This window comes from Bos indicus x Bos taurus, chromosome 1 (genome assembly GCF_003369695.1).
Source record: "Bos indicus x Bos taurus breed Angus x Brahman F1 hybrid chromosome 1, Bos_hybrid_MaternalHap_v2.0, whole genome shotgun sequence".
NCBI classification, from domain to species: Eukaryota; Metazoa; Chordata; class Mammalia; order Artiodactyla; family Bovidae; genus Bos; species Bos indicus x Bos taurus.
Window position 1 is genome coordinate 77,163,166 of NC_040076.1, and position 22,492 is coordinate 77,185,657.

Consider the following 22,492-nt stretch of genomic DNA (forward strand, 5'->3'; position numbering starts at 1 on the left):
CATTCCCATATAGTTGAGGATTCTGCCTAGCTTTGCTTTTTTTTTTTTTTTTAATAGCATTCCCTAAAAGAAATTACAGGCAACACTCTATAATAGTTTATCAACTTTGTTAATGCCTTCTGACAAAATTTTAGTCCTAAATTGGTATGACCAGGCTGTCTAGGATCATCTTATCACTCTTCAGTAATAAAGGATAAATTAATTTTAAAGACTTGCATAAAAAGAACTCTATTAGTAGAAGTGTAGTTCTGACTGGGTGAGTAGTAAGAGGAAGAGCCCACATTATTAATCTGTTCCAGAACTTTAGAGAGGATGAATAATTTCCTAATTTCGCAAAAAACAAGTAGGTTTTCTGTTTCATCTCACTTGCCTCTATCACCCTCTTCACATTCTCATTCACAGATAACCAAAAGATGACCACAGAGTAACAGCTTATTCAGAGAAGGTGACAATGAAGCAATCACGAATACCCAAGGGAGACTCACTGGTAAGTATAACAGTTCATCATCTGGGGATCTTCGTTTCTTGATGGATGTCATCTGGATGCCATGTGTGTTCTGACGGAAAGCTGGTGGAGGAAAAGTGCAAGTTTCATCCTGGGAACATTTCTGAAGCAATAACACATTGATTAAACAGACAGTAGCACCATTGACACTGATGAGATTAGAATTTCCAGTTCTAAGCAGCCATTCAATGAGTGATGATTACTTTTATATTAGATGTAAACTTAACAATAATGAGAGTGATGTGGGGAGGTGAGGCAAAACAAGGAAAGAAAAACGGGAGGTGGGTGCAGGGAGGCTGGGAAATGGCCTCTGGCTTAAGCAGTGCTGCAGGAATCCCTGTGTTTTACTGGAGTGTGTCTGTGAACAGCTGCTCAGCACAGGAAGATAAATTGGAACTGTGTTTTATTTTTCAGATCATTTATCTTCCAAGGAGGTAAATGCAGGCTGTAGGAGTTGTCTTGTCTGTGCATTCAACCTTGTGAGTTCCCCCCTCCCATGTTAATACAAATATCACATAGCCTCTGACAAGCAGTCTCTTGGACCTCAGTTTTCTCTTTGGGAAAATCAGGGAATTAATTTTATATATTCCTAAAGGTTTCCAAAATTTAGAAACTATACCCAGGAACCAGAATATAGAGATGATTCTCCTACTAGAGTTCAGATAATCGTTCTTACTGAAAGTTATTGATTGGTAGGTAACTGAGGTGCTCAGGGAAGCATATGGAGCTAGGCCAACAGACAGACTCAAGAGGAGAATTAGGGTGGAGATATAATTATTGATAGTACATATACTATTGATAAAGTATATATAAACTAAGTACTATATATATGATTGTTTGAGGAATAATCAGGGAGAAAAATAACTGGAAAAGCAAATCACACTGAACAGCCCAAAGATGATAAAGGTTAGTTGTTATAACAAATTGTTCTGCAAAATTCAATACCATTTTTATTTCTTCTGCATACTAATCAGTAATAAGATGAAAACATTTTTCACGATATAATTCACAATGTGATATATTTTAAAATACTTGCTATAGTGATAGCAGGCGTATACAAGCCATCTTCTAGAATTAAATCTCACGCTTTAGTAGCTTGGGTGGATCAATGGTTTTCAAACTCTGTGACCTGAAGAATGAGACCTCTGGGGGTGAGTACCTGACATGCAAGGGTGGTGTGAGTGAAGCATGAAACCACAGCCCACTCCTGACTCCCACCCCTTCAACTAGAACAGTTCTGCTTTCAGCTATTTTGAGCTCCTCGAAATACTTCATTTTTAAAAAGCTTTTATTGCTTAAAAAAACAAGTCTGAAACCAACTGATCTAAATCATCAGCCTCACTATAAATGATGTAACTAAAGCCCTGAATGGGTCCTACATCTCAAGATTCAATGAAACCCACAGCTGCATATTCCCCAGACTGTGCTTTATGAAGTTCACTCTTAAGTCTCACTATTCCCCTAGACTCAGGAGGTAGGCAGGTGGCATTTTCAACCCTCACCTTCAGTAACAGAATGATAAATGGATATAAATAGGCTAAGGTACTGGTTCTCAAACTTCAGCTGGCAACAGAGGCACCTACAGGGCTTACAGAACATGGATCCCTGGGCCTCACATCCAGTACTTCTGATTCAGCAAGCCTGCAAACTAAGAGTTTGGATTTCTACCCAGCTTCCAGATGATGCTGATGCTACTGGTCTGGCAGTCATGTCTGGAGGATTGCTGGTTAATCTTCCATGATGATCTGCTTTTGAAAAGCTATAGCGCACACCCAGAATCCATTTCATCAAGAGCTGCAGCTTAAGGTCATAAACGTGTCTCTAAAGCCCTTAGGTCTTATTCTGCAGCTTCTCAAACATCACCCATCAGGCACTGCATCTGGAGGAGACTTAGCCCTACCCCATTGGGCCACTACAGCTACTTACGGCGCTTCGTACCATCACCATTCTTTGTGCTGTCCGAGACCTGCTGCTTTCTGATGCTATCTTCATCCGCCTTCCTGTCTCTCCCTGGGCAAGCACAGATCCGGGCCTCAAAGCAGCGGCGGCCCAGGACTTGCCCACTAGGAATTAAAGGGAAGAAAGGGTTAAATGAAAGGAATTTGAAAAGCCCCCTGCTGGCCATCACCAGTGCACCGGCTCCACCACCAACTCAAGGCTGCTTTGAGGATGGGCCCCCAAAGCATTTGGCAGAACACAAAAGTGCTTACAGGCCATGAGCAATATTAGTAAATAGCATCCATTTGTTCTGCAAAGAACCTCCAAGCCATTAGCTGAACAGCTGTATTTAGCTACATATTTTGAAGGAAACTTGAGTTAAGCCAGTGGATGTCTCCAGATAAAATCCCTTTAGGCAGTTCAGACTTATTCAAAGAAACTGTTAAATGCCTTGCGGCCCACATGAAAACAAACACTGTCTAATCAGAAACTATTCCAGTCAAATGTCAAGAATTCAGGTATGAAGTGACTTGAACACCTTCCCAACTCTTTTTTTTATTCTCTACCTTTACCCACCCTGTTCTGTCTCCACTTTCTTAGATCTTTTATGTACGTGTTTGCAGCAAGGATTTATAGCACAAAGGACAAAATCTAGGGTAGCTCTCTGTTGTACATGCAAAGGTAATGATAAAACAAACACAGTTTCACTTTGCCCTCTGCCCAGAGTTTCTACAGAATGACAGTTCTGCAAATGCCACTTACTCTCTGGTTTCCAGAGTAACAATGATTAAAATTGGACGTCGGTTCATCCCTCCAACACAACTGCTGTTACACATGAAATTGTACAAGACTGTCGTGAATTCAGTGCCAACCTGAACACAGGGAGGAAGAGAGTCGGTGTGAACAAGGACTTGAACTAACGTTCTTCCTTCTTAGTTCTTCCTTCTTAGTTCTCACTCACTTAAACAACTCCATTTCTGATCAGGTGATATCCTTTCTTCTAAAAAACTATAAAACCCATGGTAGATTCTTCTTTGCCTTGGCTCTTAGGAAGCTTAAAGCTAGTATTTGCAATAGTGGACCCTCTGCACAGCATGAAAGGGTTTTTAAAAATAACCATCGTTGACCCTATTCACTTGCAAGCTGATCCATATCACTTAATTCAAACAGGGTTCATCACATATATGAAAAGTTAGAGATGAAAAAATTAATAACTACAGCAGTAATGCTCCAGGGACATTTCTATGATATGGATAACACAGTACAACATACATGTGAATGTATACTTCCATAACGAACACTCTGGAATTCAGAATTAAATAATCTAGTCCAGAAAATGAATTTATGGGTGAAGCAATCTGAAGCCTAGAGACACAGAGTTATAAGCTAGAAGTCCACAGAAAGAGTCAGCAAATCAAGGGTCTCTGGTCTTATCACTCCAGTGTTCTCTCTGCTGCATCATGCTGCTTTTCTAATCTGCCATCCTGTACATTCAAACTTCAACTATGAGATCCCTCTTAGGGTTTCCCATTTTCGGGATAGTGTAAAAATGGTGGTGGTGGTTTAGTCGCTAAGTCGTGTCCTACTCTTGCAACCCCATGGACTGTAGCCCACTAGGCTCCTCTGTCCATGGGATTTTCCAGGCAAGAATATTGGAGTGGATTGCCGTTTCCTTCTCCAGGAGATCTTCCCAACCCAGGAATCGAACCCGGGTCTCCTGCATTGCAGGCAGATTCTTTACCGACTGAGCTATGAGGGAAAAATACTTGCATCCAATACTCATGTACATCTACTACCAGCTGAATTTCCGATTAAGATCTCTGGATAATAATGCCATGTATAAACTCAACTGTAGATTTAGTTATGTTCTGCCTTTAAGATGAGAACATGGGCAACAGAGCCATGTTACCAGTAACAAATTTGGTACAAATTTAGCAGTTTTGAAGGGGGATAGAGAAGTGCCTCGTGAAGAGAAGGGAGACAATAAATACAAAAAAAGTTATCTATTTTATAACTAAGATAGAATTATATGCTTGAAACACCTCCTATGCCCAGTCCTTATCTGCTTACCTGAGGTGGCTCATAAGGTACCAGCACACTTTGTCTTCCTGTGATGGGGTCTTCTACGTACTGGGCATGACTGTTACCTTCTACTCGAATCAAATGACTGGGAGGGGCAATCTGTCCTACAGAATGGAAAAAGAAAAAAAATTAGCTCATCAACCTCAAAACAAAGAAAACAAAATGAAACTATGGACAGAACACTGGTGGTCAAAGAAATAGTTTGAATAATAGAGGAAATATACATCCTTGAAAAGAAGACTAGATCCTGTTGCCAGAGATCTAACACATGAAGGTATCACAACCTTTATAGCCACAAAAAGGTCAAGAATGGTCATCTATATATAAGGGAACAGTCCCATGTTTCTGGGCTCAAGGTAAACAAGTTGTAGAGGACTCTATAACTACATCTCTAAGCTGATCCATACAGAGCATTTTTCCAGCCTCTCTGAAAAATGGAAGAAAAAGGAACAAGTTAATTTAAAAAATATACCTGCCTGACAGAAAACACTGCCCCCAAATTGACCATTTAAAACACTATGAGAAGCTAAGAATGGCAAGGATAGAACTTTCACTTTGCCTATTCTTATATAATTTTTCATGATTAAGTCACAATTTTACTTTGGTCATAAAGATGGAAAACTAACTTTATTTGTTGTACTGCAATTGTCCCAGGTTAGAGGGTAAAAAAGGGAAGCGAGTTTTGAAAGGAACATAAACAAAGTTTCATAAAATGTGATACGTGGTAGAACTCAAAAATAAAGACGCTGCTCTAAGAGTTAATGCTGTAAAGATGTTTTTTAACCTTTGGTCTCATATTTTCATTCTACAGTAACTGATACTCAAAGTAAAAGGCTTCATATATCAAGATGCTCTCTGTTGCCTGAAATATCATATATTATGGCAAAAATTTTAAATAACTATTGTGCTAAAAAATAAGAAAAAAGCAAACAAAAACAAAAAATGGTTATGTCATCTTGACAGATCAAGAGAAGTTATGGAAGCCGATAACAAAGCCTAGCTATAGAGAATAACTTCTACAGCATATTGTTAAGTGAAAGGTAAGATGCAGAGGTATGGATAATAAGGTCATATACCAAGGACTAGGAATTAATATGTAAAAATTAGCTGTGTTAAGGTGGAGAGATTTTAACTTTATTTCCTTTTTTAAATTTCTACTTATTCTCTTTCTCCATTACTTTTTCTTTACCACCTATTATATTATCTACATACATATACTCTGGGTATATGTATACATACACATACATATACTCTGGGTATATGTATTTTTATACATACATATGTATATACATATACATACATATCTCTGGGTAACCTACCAATCTTTCTATTTTTCACATAATTTCTATAAAAGGTATTCTAACTCCCAATCCTCCTGTCTCCTCATTGTTCTTTGATGAATCTTTATGCTTTCTCTTGTCCTTCCTTTCAACTATTTTGTGTTCTTGACTTAGCCTCCCTTCATAAACTTTAGAGTAGTAAATGTAAGAGGACCCTTGGAAATAATGACCGCTTCTGTAAAACTATTACTGAATCTGAGGCTCAGAACCTGGGATCTAACTTATCTATGGATACAGCACTTAAAGGTGGCCCCAAGATAACCTGCTCTTTGACTGTCAGTCCTTCACTTTACTGCTTCCCCTCCTAAGCTCCTGTTCTTGATCGTCCATTTACTCCTCGTTTGTTATTTGTCTTCATTTATTTCTCTTATTCCCCATTTTCCTCTTTTTTTTTTTTTTTTTACTATTTCTCACTTTGTATGCTCTTTTCTCTCACCCTTCTAGACCCTAATCAGTCCAGCCTTGACAATAACCCCAGGAGAGGCACTGAAGCCCTTAGCAGGGGACCAACAGATCAGAGGCCACACTGTTCTTCTTAAAACCCTCTCATTAAAAAAAAAAAAAAAAGGGAAGTGTTAGGTAGTTAGAAAAGGAAAAAAGGAGTCCAAAATGGTGGTGGCTAAAAGACAAAGGGAAAAGCCCACAATAACAGAACAAAAGAAAATCTGCAGACTGGAGTGGGAGTGAGAACCTCAGGTGAAACATAGCTAGCCCTAATTTGCATAGGAAGAAGAGACAAAAAGTACAAAAAGAGAGACCCAAGATGGATTGAGGCCTCTCTTTTGGGGTCGGCCCACCCTCATGCCTCCAGGGTATACTATCCTCTGTTTGCTGAATAAAACTCTGAGCTGTAAATGAGCTGTAACATTGGTCTGCCATTTCAAATCTTTGTTGCCAAAAGACAGAACCCAGGAAATTACTCACTCTCCCGACAGAAGGAAGGAAGAAACAGGGAGAAGAGAGGCAAGTCCAGGTCATCCAGCGATTACCAATATTAAAATAAGCAGTTTAATTATTGTGAAAGCCTGAAATTTATTCAGCATTATTCTCAGACAGTCTTATCACCCAGAAAGGTAGACTAAGCTGCCATCAGATTGCAGAGGTTGGAAACAGATAGGTGGACCCCAGACAAAACTCTCCACAGGAGCTCTATTTCAAGCTTAAACAGCCACAGATCCCCATTCTCCTTACCCTCATTGAATTCACGACTCAGCTCATGGTTGGGGCACCTTTTTACCACTTCAGTGACATGCTCGGCCTTCTTGTAGACAGGCATGGCCCGGATGACAGCACCCTGAGGTGGTGGGGTCATAACCTTGATCTGGATGGGGCATGTCTTTGCAATCTGGCAGTACAGCTTCTTCAGTTCAGTGGAATACTGCTTAGAGATGGGTCCATGGTGGAGGAAAGAAAGGAAACAACAGGAGATTTTGTTATATTCAAAATCAGAACAAGGAAATATATATACATTTTTGGTAAACATGTTCCTTTAGAGCTGCCTGTTTGAAACTCAGCAGGACCCTATGGGACTCCTGGATATGGAAGCCTGTGTCCCCCACTCCTTGTTTGTAAGGAGCAGACTCTAGCCTCTGTCCTTCCCAGAGTCCCAAAGGACAGATTCAACATTCTGGTGATAAGGGAAGGGAGAGGATGCAAAGACAAGGGAAGAACAGGCAAGAAACAACAGTGCAGCCTTAGGGCAGGGTCCTGGTCCCCCCTCAAGGGACAGAACACAATCTTTAAGCTCTTATTAGAACCAAAACCCCCAATGGAATGGATTTAGCATTCCTCACTCCAGAGAACACCTGAGGCCATATTAAAGGAGCCAGAGAAAGGCATCATGAGATTACCTGAAATCAGATTAAAGGAGTGCTGGCCCTGCACACACTCTAATCTTATCATCAACCTCACTCTGGAACCACTGCTATAAAGCTCCTTACCAAATACTCCCAGGTTGGGTCACTGTTTTTGAGGGCAGGATCACACTGTGTACCCTTATGACTAGTAAAGAAATAAAGCTATCCTTTTCTACTTCACCCCAAATTCTGCCTCTGAGATTTGATCTGGTACCAGTGCACAGAGACCAAGTTTTCAGCATCACGTTCACCATTGGTTGAAACCATTTATCAAAACACAGTTGTGTTATTATTTACAGTTATCATCTCTTCAGGATGAAGAAACTGATTCTCAGAAATCTCTCAATGATTAACACTCTGAACAGGTTTATAGAGTACTGAAAACTAAATGGAAAAACAGTATTCTCATGTGTTGAGTGATATTAAGCAGACTATAATTAATCCTACCCTTATGCTACTCTAGAGAGATTCATAGAAATTAGGGGTATGGAAAAAAATGTTTTCAGACAGAATATCTGGTAGATAGTGAAGAGATTTCATTTAAGGTCAACCAACTAGAAAATTGCAAAAGTTCCCTCAAACAACTGCACTTATCTTGTAAGGTCATAGCCTAAAAGAATGAGGGATCTGAAAGGGGTCATTTGGTCCTACGTTCTCATGAAAGGACTGCCCTATTACAACACAGTAAGACATGGCAGCAATAAAGATGATCTTTTCATTCACAAGGGACCGAAACTTTCCTACTATACTTCCTTCTGAATGGAAAGGAAGTTCAGTGGTTGGTTGGTTGGTTGGTTGTAGAATTAGAAAATAGGGTAGAGAAAGCATGAGACCTTGAAAATAAAAGTTCGTCCTTGTTTCCTTTTAGAAAGTCTCCATTCTAATCCTTATATTATCTTAAACCTTAAGCGATCACCCTGTGGGTCAAAGTCTCATCACTGCATTCCTCCTCATTCTGAGGTTGAGTGAAACCACTTGGGCAATGGAACTGCTGGCCAAGAGCAGGGCACCTAGTAACATTTACCCAAACAAAGGTAAACAGACACACACACACAGGTTACAAATCTCATTTGGCAACAATATTTTTCCAGGGAAAAGACAGTGGGGAGCAGGAGCCACAGTGGCAAAGGGATTCATTACTGCTATGCTCCAACCCAACTCTGAATAGAAGCAAATGTCCCACGGAAAAGCACATTTAAAAATAACTGCTTTATTTCTTCCTTTTGAAATATAATATTTATTTAAATAATCTTTTTCTCCCAAGCATTTCAGTATATGAAATTTTCAGTTACGAATTTCCCAATACTAGATGTGTATTGCATAATCATTTCTCCATGCCCACAGGTCAAGGATTAAGCACAGCAAAAGGGTTTTACATAGCTTGAAGAAATAGGAAGCATGCCAAAAATCAACCACAAAAATAAAATTCTACTTGGGAAACACAATGAAATCTAGATGGATATTTTTGCTCAAGTGTTTTTTACCCAATGACTTTACAAACTAAGACATTGTCTTATAACATATTATGAATTCTCTTTTATTGACAACTCTCAGTAAATAAGCCTATCTGTTCGTGTTTAAGTTAGGAGATATATAATCTAAACATGAGTTTCATAAAATGTACCTTAGGAAAGATGACTCCAAAATAAGTTTGCCAGCTAACACCTGAAGGCAAATAAGGCACCCATCCAGATATGTAAAGATTATAAAAAAAAGAAGGATAAGTGCTCAGAGTAGGACAGTTAAGAGGAACATTCCATTTTAATAACTGATATACTATAAATCACACCTGACAGACTAAAATGTAAAAGTACTAAGAATAATCTTAGGCATCATCAAGTGTTAAAACTTCACTCATTCTCAGAGATGGGAGTAGGGAATCTAATTTCTGAGTTTCAGTAATCTATATGCAATAATAACTTCACCATTATTTTTTTTTTTTTTTGAAATCTGGTATAAAAAACTTAATCTTCACAGAAACCTAAGAGGAAGGTATTACAGATCTACAGTCTCTTATCTGAAACCACTGAGGCCAGATGTTTTAGAATCCAGAACTGTTTAAATTTTAGAAATGGAGTAGAGTTCATATGAAAGTGAAAATGTTAGTTGCTCAGTCCTGTCCAACTCTTTGCAACCCCATGGACTATAGCCTGCCAGGATCCTCTTTCTATGGAATTCTTCAGTCAAGAATACTGGAGTGGATTGCCATTCCCTTTTCCTGGGATCTTCCTGACCCAGGGATTGAACCTGTGTCTCATGCATTGCAGGCAGATTACCATCTGAGCTACCAGCATGTGTTATAAATACCTCCAGCAGGATTTAATGGGCTTCCTTTGTAGCTCATGGGGTCTCAAACTGAGTGACTAACACTTTCAATTTTTTCTTTCACTATAATCAAACCTTAATATTTCTTCAGAATTCATGAATATTCACAATAAGTGGAAAATGAACATAAACCCTTAATGTTCAGGCCAAGTTTCGCCACCATATAAATTTGCCACAAATTTATGAAATTACAACAAAACCAAAGCAACTTCTGTTTTTCAGAGTTCTCTGAATTTCGGAATTGCAGAAAACAGATAATGGATCATATTATTATCTACAATTTACAGATAAGAAAAAGGCAGCGGGAGGACTTGCCTGAGGTCACAGGGAAGAGCTGCTCAACAACCAGTATATAAGAATCATCCTGAGACCTGGAACAGTTCCTCATCTCTCATTCTCTTGGCTCAACAGTGCATATATTTATGCTTTTATTTTTTCATAATTCTCAACCATATGGCTATTTTCTGAATCAGCTTAAGAGGTATACAATCTTCTCTAACATTAAAATGGAGCTTGATAGTGATCTACTTATCAGCAATAATTCCTCTTTATTTCTCAGTAGAATGGGCTTCCCAGGTGGTGCTAACGGTAAAGAACTCGCCTGCCAATATAGAAGACAAAAGAGACATGGGTTCAACCTCTGGGTTGGGAAGATCCCCTGGACAAGGGCATGGCAACCCACTCCAGTCTTCTTGCCTGAAGAATTCCATGGGCAGAGGAGTCTGGAAGGCTACAGACCATGGGATCACAAAGAGTCAAGACAACTGAAGCGACTTGACACACAAACATATAATAATGTTTGCTCCTTTTAGTGCAGGAGAAGCACCAAGTGATAGAAGTGAAATAACCCTGGCCCAGGAGGAAGGTGATCTGTAGTTTAGGACCAGCTGTCTGTCAGTACTTCTATTGTGACTGGGAGGAATTCATGAGTGAGGTCCTGTTGTTTCACATGGTTTAAGGTCCTCTATATTCTGGCTTAATCTTTCATTCCCTCTCCTCATCCTCCAAACACACACTTTCCACCTCCCTTTTCTACCCATGCAAACACACCATACACTCATCACCCACAATTCAAGCATATTTCCCCTGTTTTCCACATTGCACTGGGACAATTTCGATATCACTCCTCAGGTAGAGATGCATCTAGGTTATAAACCATATTTTTCAATTTTTGTGATGAGCTTTACTACTGACTATATCTAAATGTCTGACTAGGATACATTCCAATTGTTGCTTCCGGTTAAACTTCCCAGACCCGTTATTCAGTATCAGAGGGGCTGAAGCTAGTCTCATGCGGTTGCTTCTTGACAAAGCCAAGCTTCTTCTACTCAGTGTCCTTCACGGCTTGCTAATTGGTTTTGTAATGGTTTTTAATATTTTTCCAATACTAAATTCAGTCTCTCTGGCCTATAGTGTTTTCATAATTCCTTAGATTTGTCCACTTCCCCCACCAAATAGCTACTTTCATATTTACTGATTTTCCACACTTCTGCAAGATCACCAAAAATGGGAATCTGACTTACACAAAAATTTTAAATACCCTGGTGATTCAAGTCAGCAGAGACTGCAAATTGGAATATATCTGGCTTCTTTTAATATCTCTCTTCCTCTCTGGGACTTCTAAAATCTGCCCCTAAAATGCTCCCAAACATTGACTTGAGATTCTGTACATCTAAAGACCAATTTCTTCTTTTGGGTATGTATGTTTTGTTTTACTTTAATCAGCTTTGAAGTCTAATATACTATGTGAAAAAGTGAAAGTTGCTCAGTCAAGACCCTTTGCCACCCCATAGACTGTAGCCCATCAGGCTCCTCTGTCCATGAAATTCTCCAGGCAAGAATATTGGAGTGGGTAGCCATTCCCTTCTCCGGGGAATCTTCCCAACCTAGGGATGGAACCTGGGTCTTTCATTGCAGGCAGATTCATTACCATCTGAGCCACCAGGGAAGTCCTCTAAAATATTAGAAAATACATTCATTTTTAAGTGTACATGTTGATGACTTTTGACAAATGTACACTTCAGTATAACCACTATCATGAGTAAGATACATACACTCTCTCTTACCCCTGCCTAACCTTCCTTCAACCCCCAGCTCTCATTAAAATTATCTGACTCCCCTTTTCAGTCATTCCTCTCCCCAATAACTTCTCAGGCATTCATCCACCTGCTTTCTCTCATTATACTTTTGCCTTTCTAGAATTTTATAGAAATAGAATAATACTGTACAATCATGTGCTTGGATTAGCATAATGCTTCTAAGATTCATTTATGTTTTTGTGGGTATTAGCATTCCATTTTATTATTTAGTGGAATTCCATTTTCTATCAAGTCACCAATTATTTCCAGTTTTTTATTAGGATAAATAAAATTACAGTTGTTTTCCACATCTGTGGCTTCCATATCCATGGATTCAATCAAGAAAGGACTGAAAATATGGGGGGGGGGGGGATTTTCCAATAAGTTCCCAAAACCAAAACTTGGATTTGCCATGCAAGCAACTATTTACATAGCATTCACATTGTAGGTGGAGAAGGCAATGGCACCCCACTCCAGTACTCTTGCCTGGAAAATCCCATGGATGGAGGAGCCTGGTAGGCTGCAGTCCATGGGGTCGCTAAGAGTCGGGCATGACTGAGCAACTTCACTTTCACTTTTCACTTTCATGCACTGGAGAAGGAAATGGCAACCCACTCCAGTGTTCTTGCCTGGAGAATCTCAGGGATGGTGGAGCCTGGTGGGCTGCCGTCTATGAGGTCACACAGAGTCAGACACAACTGAAGCGACTTAGCAGCAGCAGCAGCAGCACATTGTAGGATGCATTATAAGTAATCTAGGGATGATTTAAAGTACAAAAGATGCATGTAGGTGAAATGCAAATACTAGATGATCATTAAGAGACTTGAGCATCTGTGAGTTTTGCTTCTGTGGATTTTGGTATTCATCTGGAATCCTAGGACCAGTCTCCCATGGATATGGAGTGACCAACTGCATTATGAGCATTTACATACACATCTTGGACTTCCCTGGTGGCTCAGATGGTAAAGCGTCTGCCTACAATGAGGGAGACCTGGGTTCAATCCCTGGGTCAGGGAAGATCTCCTGGAGAAGGAAATGACAACCCACTCCAGTATTCTTGCCTGGAAAATCCCATGGACGGAGAAGCCTGGTAGGCTACAGTCCACGGGGTGGCAAAGAGTTGGACACGACTGAGAGACTTCACTTTCACTTTCATATACACATCTTAAGACATGTTTACATTATTTTGATTAAGTACTATAAGTGTGAGTGCTGGTTAAGTGTATGCTTAACTTCATAAGAAACTGCCAAACTCTTTTAAAAGGAGGCTGTGCTATTTTACATTATCACCAGCAGTATAGAAGGGTTTCATATCCTTGACAGCACTTCAGTTCAGTTCACTCACTTAATCATGTCCAACTCTTTGCAACCCCATGGACTATATACACAAGGGTCCCCAGTCCATCACCAAATCCTGGAGCTTGCTCAAACTCAAGTCCAGCAAGTTGGTGATGCCATCCAACAATCTCATCCTCTTTCATCCCCTTCTCCTTCTGCCTTCAATCTTTCCCAGCATCAGGGTCTTTTCTAGGGAGTTGGATCTTCGCATCAGGTGACCAAAGTATTGGAGCTTCAGCTTCAGCATCAGTCCTTCCAATGAATATTCAGGACTGATTTCCTTTAGGATGGACTGGTTGGATCTCCTTACAGTCCAAGGGACTCTCAAAAGTCTTCTCCAACACCACAGTCCAAAAGTATCAATTCTTTGGCACTCAGTTCTCTTTATGGTTCAACTCTCACATCCATACATGACTACTGGAAAAACCATAGCTTTGACTAGATGGACCTTTGTTGGCAAAGTAATGTCTATGCTTTTTAATATGCTGTCTAAGTTGGTCATAGCTTTTCTTCCAAGGAGCAAGTGTCTTTTAATTTCATGGCAGCAGTCACCATCTGCAGTGATTTTGGAGCCCAAGAAAGTAAAATCTGTCACTGTTTCCACTGTTTCCCCATCTAATTGCCATGAAGTGATGGGACAGGATGCCATCATTTTTGTTTTTTTGAATGCGGAGTCTTAAACCAGCTTTTTCACTCTCCTCTTTCACTTTCATCAAGAGGCTCTTTAGTTTCTCTTCACTTTCTGGCATAAGGGCAGTATCATCTGAATATCTGAGGTTATTTATATTAAGGAATATCCAGCCCGACATTTTGCATGATGTAATCTGCACATAAGTTAAATAAGCAGGGTGACAATATACAGCCTTGATGCACTTCTTTCCCAATCTTGAACCAGTTTGTTGTTCCATGTCTGGTTCTAACTGTTGCTTCTTGACCTGCATACAGATTTCTCAGGAGGCAGGTAAGGTGGTCTGGTATTCCCATCTCTTTCAGAATTTTCCACAGTTTGTTGTGATCCACACAGTCAAAGGCTTTAGAGTAGTCAATGAAGCAGATGTTTTCCTGGAATTTTCTTGCTTTTTCTATGATCCAACGGATACTGGCAATTTGATATCTGGTTCTTCTGCCTTTTCTGAATCCAGCTTGAACATCTGGAATTTCTCAGTTCACATCTTACTGAAGCCTAGCTTGGAGAATTTTGAGCATTACTTTGCTAGCATGTGAGATGAGTGCAATTGTGCAGTAGTTTGAGCATTCTCTGGCACTGCCTTTTTTGGGACTGGAATGAAAACTGACCTTTGCCAGCTCTTGGTATTGTCAATTTCAATGCCATCCTCGCAGGTATGTACTGGTTTTCATTATGACTTAAATTAACATCCCCCTGATGTTTAACGATCCTGAGTATCTATTCATATACATATATAGATTTCATTTATATTTATATTGTACATAAAAAGTTTAAAATATATATTTATATTCATTTTGTATTTTACAGACATATTTGCAATTTGTTTCTGAAGCCTCTGCTTAAATTGTTTATACTTTTAAATTTTTCATTTTTTAAATTGAGTTGTGTGTGTTCCTTTTTGACTACAAGAGTTCTTTACATATTCTGGATATAGGTCCTTATATCTTGTAAGTTTTTAAAATATATTTTCTCCAGGCTATCTCTTGCCTTTTGTACCTTACTCTCTGTGCTTTTCCAAAACAGCTAATTTTAGGAAATTATCAATATTTTGCCTTTAATACTCTTGCATTTTGTGTCCTAAAAAAATCTGGTCTAATCCAAAGTGAGAAGAATTTTCCATGTTTTCCTACAGATTTATAATTGTAATAACTCTTGCATTTAGTTCTATATCTACTTTCAGCCTCTTCTTTCTCTCCCTCCTCTTCCTCTTTCTTTTCTTTTTAATGGATACTCAATTGTTCTAGCACCATTTGTTGAAAAGATTATATTTTCCTTCAAAATTGCATTAGTAACATTTTTTAAAATTAACTAACTGAATGGGTTCAAATCTTTATTTGGACACTGCCTTCTTCTCTATTGATCTAGTATTCATAGTATTCAATAGTATTACTATAACACTGTCTGGATTACTCTATCAGTTCAGTTCAGTCACTCAGTCGTGTCCAACTCTTTGTGACCCCATGGACTATAGAACACCAGGTTTCCCTGTCCATCACCAATTCCTGGAATTTACTCAAACTCATGTCCATTGAGTTGGTGATGTCGTCCAACCATCTCATCCTCTGTCATCCCCTTCTCCTCCCATCTTCAATCATTCCCAGCATCAAGGTCTTTTCAAGTGAGTTGGTTCTTCACATCAGGTAGCCAAAATATTGGAGTTTCAGCTTCAGCCTCAGTCCTTCCAGGACTGACTTCCTTTAGGATGGACTGGTTGGCTCTCTCTGCTCTCCAAGGGACTCTCAAGAGTCTTCTCTAACACCACAGTTTAAAACCATCAATTCTTTGGCACTCAGCTTTCTATAATCCAACTCTCACATCCACACATGACTACTGGAAAAACCAAAGCTTTGACTAGACAGAACTTTGTTGGAAAAGTAATGTCTCTGCTTTTTAATATGCTGTCTAGGATTACCCTATAGCAAATCTTAAAATCAGGCAATCTGAGTCTCCCAATTTTGTTCTTCTTTTTCAAAATTGCTTAGTTATTCTAGATACTTTGAATTTCCGTATAATATTTACCAGAAATATGTCAATTGCCTCAAAAGTGTCTGGTGGAATTTTAGATGAAATTGTGTTCAATATATAGGTCATCTTGAAGAGAACTGATATCTTAAAAACACTGTGCCTTCTAATCCATGAATGTGGTACATATCTCCATTTAATTAGAACATCTTTAATTCTTCTCAGGAATAGTCTTCAGTAGGCAAATCTTTCACAGGTTTGTTTGACTGCTTCCTCAGTATTTTTTAAATTGTTATAAATAATAGTTTTAAATTGTAAATAATATTTTTAAAATTTTCATTTCTAGCTGTATGTTGTAAATATTATTTACAACAATTTTTAAACTGTAAATCATATTTTAAGTATTTAATTTCTACCTGTATTTTCCATTTCTAAATAAAATGACTGTGTTAGTTCTACTAGTTTTTTGTAGATATAATTTTCTACATAGATGATCATGTCAACTGCAATAAAACCAGTTTCTTCTTTTCTAATATGCACAAATTTTAATTTTTTTCTTGTCTAACTTCATGAATTAAACTATGGTTCAATTTGATATTATTTTCTTTCTCTTCTTTAAATTTGAAACTTTGCTTTAAGATCAATGCTTTTAGACTTTCATAGTTTCCTAATATAAGCTTTTAATTCTATGAAGTTCACTTTAAGCACTCTTTTAGATATATTGACAACCTTTGATGTATCTAATTTTTAACACTGAGGAATATATGAGACATTTCTTGTGGGAGGGTTGGGTTCTATTATTCTTCATATCCAATATATTATAAGGGACTACATTTACATTCTTGAGAAAAACAATTCTTTCTCTGGGCTTTTGGTTCATTTCATGGATTCCATTTCTATTGATGGTTTGAACTTATGTACCCTTTGTACATTTTCTTACCATTCTAAACAGATTTTTTTTCATTGCTGTTCCAAGATTATATGTATATTTATTATTTGTATCTCTAGCTAGGTTTTCCTACTTGCTAAGTCACTTCAGTCGTGTCCGACTCTGTGCGACCCCACAGACGGCAGCCCACCAGGCTCCCCCATCCCTGAGATTCTCCAGGCAAGAACACTGGAGTGGGCTGCCATTTCCTTCTCCAATGCATGAAAGTGAAAAAATAAAGTGAAGTCGCTCAGTTGTATCTGACTCTTAACAACCCCATGGATTGCAGCCTACCAGGCTCCTCCGTCCATGGGATTTTCCAGGCAAGAGTACTGGAGTGGGGTGCCATTGCCTTCTCCAAGGTTTTCCTACTTATAGGTATCAAATCAAGAACCCAGTTGAGTTTATTCCTGAAAAAAATAATCCACTATAGCTTAAGAATTTCTTTGGTGATCCAAGTCCACTGCATTGAATTTTCAGCAGCTTTTGGGTAGATATTAAGCATTCCAAACTTTATGTTTGAAGATACAAAATTTCCCTCTCTGAAATGCAGTCCCTATTAGAAGCAGTTATGGGGATTCAAAACTTACACAACTTCTCTCTTTTTTATGCTCTTAGTTATAAAAACAGGTACACATAAAAATTATTGAAAGAAGAGAATATATGACATATTCACCCTACCCAGACACACATACCACATTTTATATTTCTTCATACACATACACACACACATACAAACTGGGGGATACCATAAAAAGTTTGGTATCTTTTTTTTATTTAACATATCATGTTGCTGTTGTTCAATCACCAAGTTGTGTCCAACTCTTAGTGACCCTATGGACTGCAGCACACCAGGCCTCCCTGTCCCTCACCATCTCCTGGAGCTTGCCCGAGTTCATGTCCATTACAATGGTGATGCCATCCAGCCATCTCATCCTCTGTCAACCTCTTCTCCTCCTGTCTTCAATCTTTCCCAGCATCAGGACTGGGAAAGGTCAATCCTCATCCTAATTCCCAAGAAATGCAGTACTAAAGAATGGTTCAAACCACTGGAAAATTGCAATCATCACCTATGCTAGTAAGGTTATGCTCAAAATTCTACACGCCAGGCTTCAGCATTATGTTAACCGAGAACTTCCAGATGTCCAAGCTGGGTTTAGAAAAGGCAGAGGCACCAGAGATCAAATTGCCAACCTTTGCTGGATCAAAGAGAAAGCAAAGGAATTTAAGAAAAACATTTACCTCTGTTTTATTGACTACACTAAAGCCTTTGACCATGTGGATCATAACAAACTGTGGAAAACTCTGAAAGAGATAAGAATATCAGACCATCTTACCTGTCTCCTGAGAAACCTGTATGCAGGTCAAGAAGCAACAATTAGACCATATCATGAGTATGTTCTAATTTTAAAATATAATTTTATGAGGATATGTTTATAGTATAAAAAAGGACATACTATGATTTATTTAAGCATGCCTTTCTTAGTGTAAATTTTACTCCACTGTAAAAATATCACTGAATAGTGATTTTAGCATATAAATCTTTAGTACATAAATTAGTTTTAATTGAATCTCTCAAAACTGGATAATTGAGTCAATGTTTATTTTAGTGTTGTAGAAGTCTGAAGTCAATTTGAATTTTCTTTCTTTAAATTAAGCCAACTGCTATTCTCCCTAGTTATTATAGGATTTTTTTTTTCTTCTTTATTTTGTTGTTAAGCAAAAATGTTAAGTAAAAAAGTCTGTGTGTCCTTTTTTACTTCTTGAAATAATTTGGAAATTGGTAAGCTTTTAACTTACATGCTTGAACTCAACTCAGTAATTTTTTTTTTGCTTGTATTTTTGTTCTTTTTGCTCTTATTAGTTTCTAGGAACATGAGAGTCTTGCTTTGGCTATCCTTCTCTATCCACCATACATTTTACATACTTGAACACTAACTGTTGACATCTTGTTTACATTCTAGGAAAGCGTCTCAAATTTGTTTTCTCTACCATTAGTATGATTTTGTAGAGTTAACTTTGATTTATTCCACTACAAAAAATTGAAAGTCTTCTACTGCATTTCAAATAACCTTTCTTATCTTATCTATCTCCCTTTTTACCTTATCCAGTCATCTTTTTATCAAAGCCTGCTGTTCCAGATTTATTATTTTCTTCTCCAACTTTATGGTGCTTATGTTTTATTACTTTGTACTGAAGCAAACTTTAATTTTTTTTTCAGTTGTTTATTTGGTTCATTAAAATCAGTTCCTTTATGCTTATTTATTAATATAGGCCCCTAATTAGGTTCTGTTGCCTTCCATGAATATATTATAGCAAGCTATCAGAACTAGTATTGACATCTTTCAACATTTCTCAATTCAGTTCTATACCTTTTAAATAATAAATTTGCTACAGGGGTCTGTCAGTAACTTGAGTGTCTAATTCAGTTAGGCATTTTTCTGGAATTCATAAAAGTTTAGTGGAAAATAAAACACTGACTACATTAGAATCTGCTAAGCAGTTGCCACTGCAAACTAAAAATGAGATCTATTTATCTCCCTATTTGCACATCATTCAATAATTATCAAACAAACATTTACCTGAGCATGCCGGGCACTCTATTCTGTACTAAGAACAGAGAGAAATGAGATTTTAAAAACCCTCAAATGCAGGAACTTAAATATCCTCAACTGTGTAGGACAGTCCTTAATGTTTTAAAGTAAGTTGAAAGAAAAAATTACTCAGTCTTTTCCCTCAAGTTGCTAACAGTTTAGAAGCAAAGTGAAATACAAACAATGCTACAGGTTTGCAAAGTGTCATGGGATTACAGAGGATAGAGCAATTAACTACAAATTAATAAAATTTATATTTATTGAGCAAGTACTATAATCAAGACTCTGTTTTAGGTGTGGAAACTCAGAAGTGAACAAAAACTAAAGTAAAGCTCTAAAGGTACTAACATTCTAGGATAAACAAGTGAATACTCTGTCAGATGGTGAGTAATAAGTGCAATCAAGAAAAGAAAATCAAGGTAAATTTAAAGGAGATAGAGTCAAGAGCCAGGAGTTAGAGACTGCTATGTAAGGAGGATATTATTTTATCTAGAGTTGTCAGAGAAGGATACTTTAGTAAGCTGATACTTAAAGAAAGATCTAAAGGAAGCATGGGAGTGAGCCATGTATGCTCTAGGGAGATTATGTTCCAATTGCTGGAGTCAGCAAGTGCTAAGCTCCGGGGGTGAGTAGGTCTGTCTTGAAGGCCAGTGTCACTGGAGAGCAAAGGCTACAGCAACAGTGGATGTGATCAGAAATTAGAGAGGTTGAGGCCCAGATCATCCAAGGTTTTGGGCCAGAGTAAAGACTGCAGTTTTCCCTGATGTGAGACAGGAAGCCGCCATGAAGGTTTGAGATGGTGACATGATCTGATTTGTACTTTAATAAGATTCTGACTGTTAAGTGAAGAAGAAACTCTGTTGACCAAAGATGGAAGCAGAGAGACCAGCATGGAAGGCACTGCAAATAATTCAAGAAAAGTATGAGAGTAGCTTAGACCAGCAGGGAGTTGGTGAGAAGCATTTGGTTTCCAGGTATATTTTAAGCAGATTCACTCGTGGATTGGTTGGAATGAGAGAGAAGGAGAAAAGTAAATGTATTCCAATAAAGTAGAGAAGAAAGATTTCATAGAGGTAGTGATAATCAAACTAGGTCTTAAAAAGATAGCTTACTAACCCACTGGATGGTGCACCCAAAGACAGGAGGATGGAAGGGCCAAGAGGCAGAGAGCAGGGTCACCATAAGAGAGGAAATCATCAGTACAAGCAAAAGAGATGTGAAAGAGATGTGAATAGGGTTGAAAAAGAGATAGGCTAGGGGAAGGAGGAGGAGAGGCTGAGTGAGGGAAGCACCTACTAGATTCAGAGGAGCCTTGGATTTCTCAAGAAACAGGCGGACTCTACCAGCAGGCAAAGCACAGTCACTGAGGACTGCAAAGCAGGGGAAAGACCTGATCAGTTTCTATGTAGTAAGTAAAACAAAGTTGGCAGGAAGAAGAGACTGGGGCAAGGTAGGAAGAAGGGATACCCATCAGGACCCATTCAGGGAGGAAATGAGGAGGGACTAAGCCAGAGCAGTACAAATGAAGGACAACGCGGAGAGATGGCAGAAATGTTTTGAAATTACTAAAATCCCATACTCTAGTTTTCATCATGAAAGATATGCACAGGAATACCAAAATAGGCCAAAAGCAATTATTCATTAGAAAAAGATGCTTGCAAAAATAATATGTCATTTTCTTATCTCTTGTCTAAAATCAAAGCAGAATGAATGAGAGCTCATTAACTCTCCCAATATTCAGGAAGGCTCCTCATATTTAGGAAGAAAATGAGACATTGTTTAGTCATTGGACTTGTCAACAGATCGAGAAAAGAAAAAATAATTTGTTTTAATTTTGGACAAGGAAAATAAAATACCATGAGGTAACACTGGAATTGACAGGCCAGTTTTGTTGTGGAAGAGGACAGGGCTTAATTCTTAAAGCCAAGTGCTTTGGAAAAGGAATTTGATCCAAAACCAATAATGAGAAGCAACATTTACTGGATGAGGGGTAAAATGACAAGATTCAAATTCTGCCTCTTCTATATATTCCCCGAGTCTTTATGTAATAACTTCACCTCTCACAAACATAAAATAGAAAAAAAGTTATAACAAGTAATATACATCTCTTAAGAGTGGAAGATAAATTCATGGCTATGAAAAGCCTTCATCAACTGAAAAGACCTACATAAAAGGCATGTGTTATGATTATTACTGAAGCCTATTTCTAAGATGCATGAAGAGCTTAATGTAGCTTAAGCAATTTTGGGAACATCATGAAAACACTTTTTAACCTGGTCAGGAAATGATTGTTACCAGATAATAAAAGTCTACTAAAGTTTGAAGATTAACCATTTTCAATGAATCACACAGTTCATATTTTTCTGCTAGTAATCTCTAGGTTCTAAACTGGATTCAAGTTACTAAATTCATTTGCTTGAAAACTAGATTTTTAAAATCTGTTTCCACATATTTGTAAAATATACATGTATGTATCCATAAGCACATATAATTTTATACGTCATTAATATTTACTTGGGCTTCCCTGATGGCTCAGATGGTAAAGAATGTGCCTGCAATTCAGGAGACCCAGGTGTGATCCCTGGGTCAGAAAGATACCCTGGAGAAAGAAATGGCAACCGACTCCAGTGTTCTTGCCTCACGAATCCCATGGTCAGAGGAGCCTGGCAGGCTCTATGGCATCACAAAGAGTCGGACATGACTGAGCATTGTGTAGTATTTAATTACACTAAACTGCTCAAAATTTAGTATCAGTAGTCAGGTATTTCTATTTCTCATGTTTTCTAGATGTATTTATATTTTTACATACAGGTATATTTCCTTCATCTTAATCACTGGAAAGAAGGAAAGGACTGGAA

General features: G+C 38.2%; 1 protein-coding gene across 6 annotated transcripts in view; it reads right to left on the minus strand.

Moving 5' to 3' along the window:
* The window catches only part of TP63 (tumor protein p63), a 270,789-nt gene that overhangs the window by 24,482 nt on the left and 223,815 nt on the right, over nucleotides 1-22,492 (minus strand). For 5 of the 6 annotated variants that reach the window (XM_027538406.1, XM_027538404.1, XM_027538408.1 and 2 more), the window contains 5 exons: nucleotides 7,057-7,243; nucleotides 4,514-4,629; nucleotides 3,206-3,315; nucleotides 2,432-2,568; nucleotides 486-568 (listed from right to left, as the gene is read on the minus strand). In XM_027538406.1, the coding sequence (XP_027394207.1) occupies nucleotides 486-568; nucleotides 2,432-2,568; nucleotides 3,206-3,315; nucleotides 4,514-4,629; nucleotides 7,057-7,243 (633 nt within the window). The remainder of the gene's footprint in view (nucleotides 1-485; nucleotides 569-2,431; nucleotides 2,569-3,205; nucleotides 3,316-4,513; nucleotides 4,630-7,056; nucleotides 7,244-22,492) is intronic. The other variant, XM_027538405.1, reaches the window with a different exon arrangement.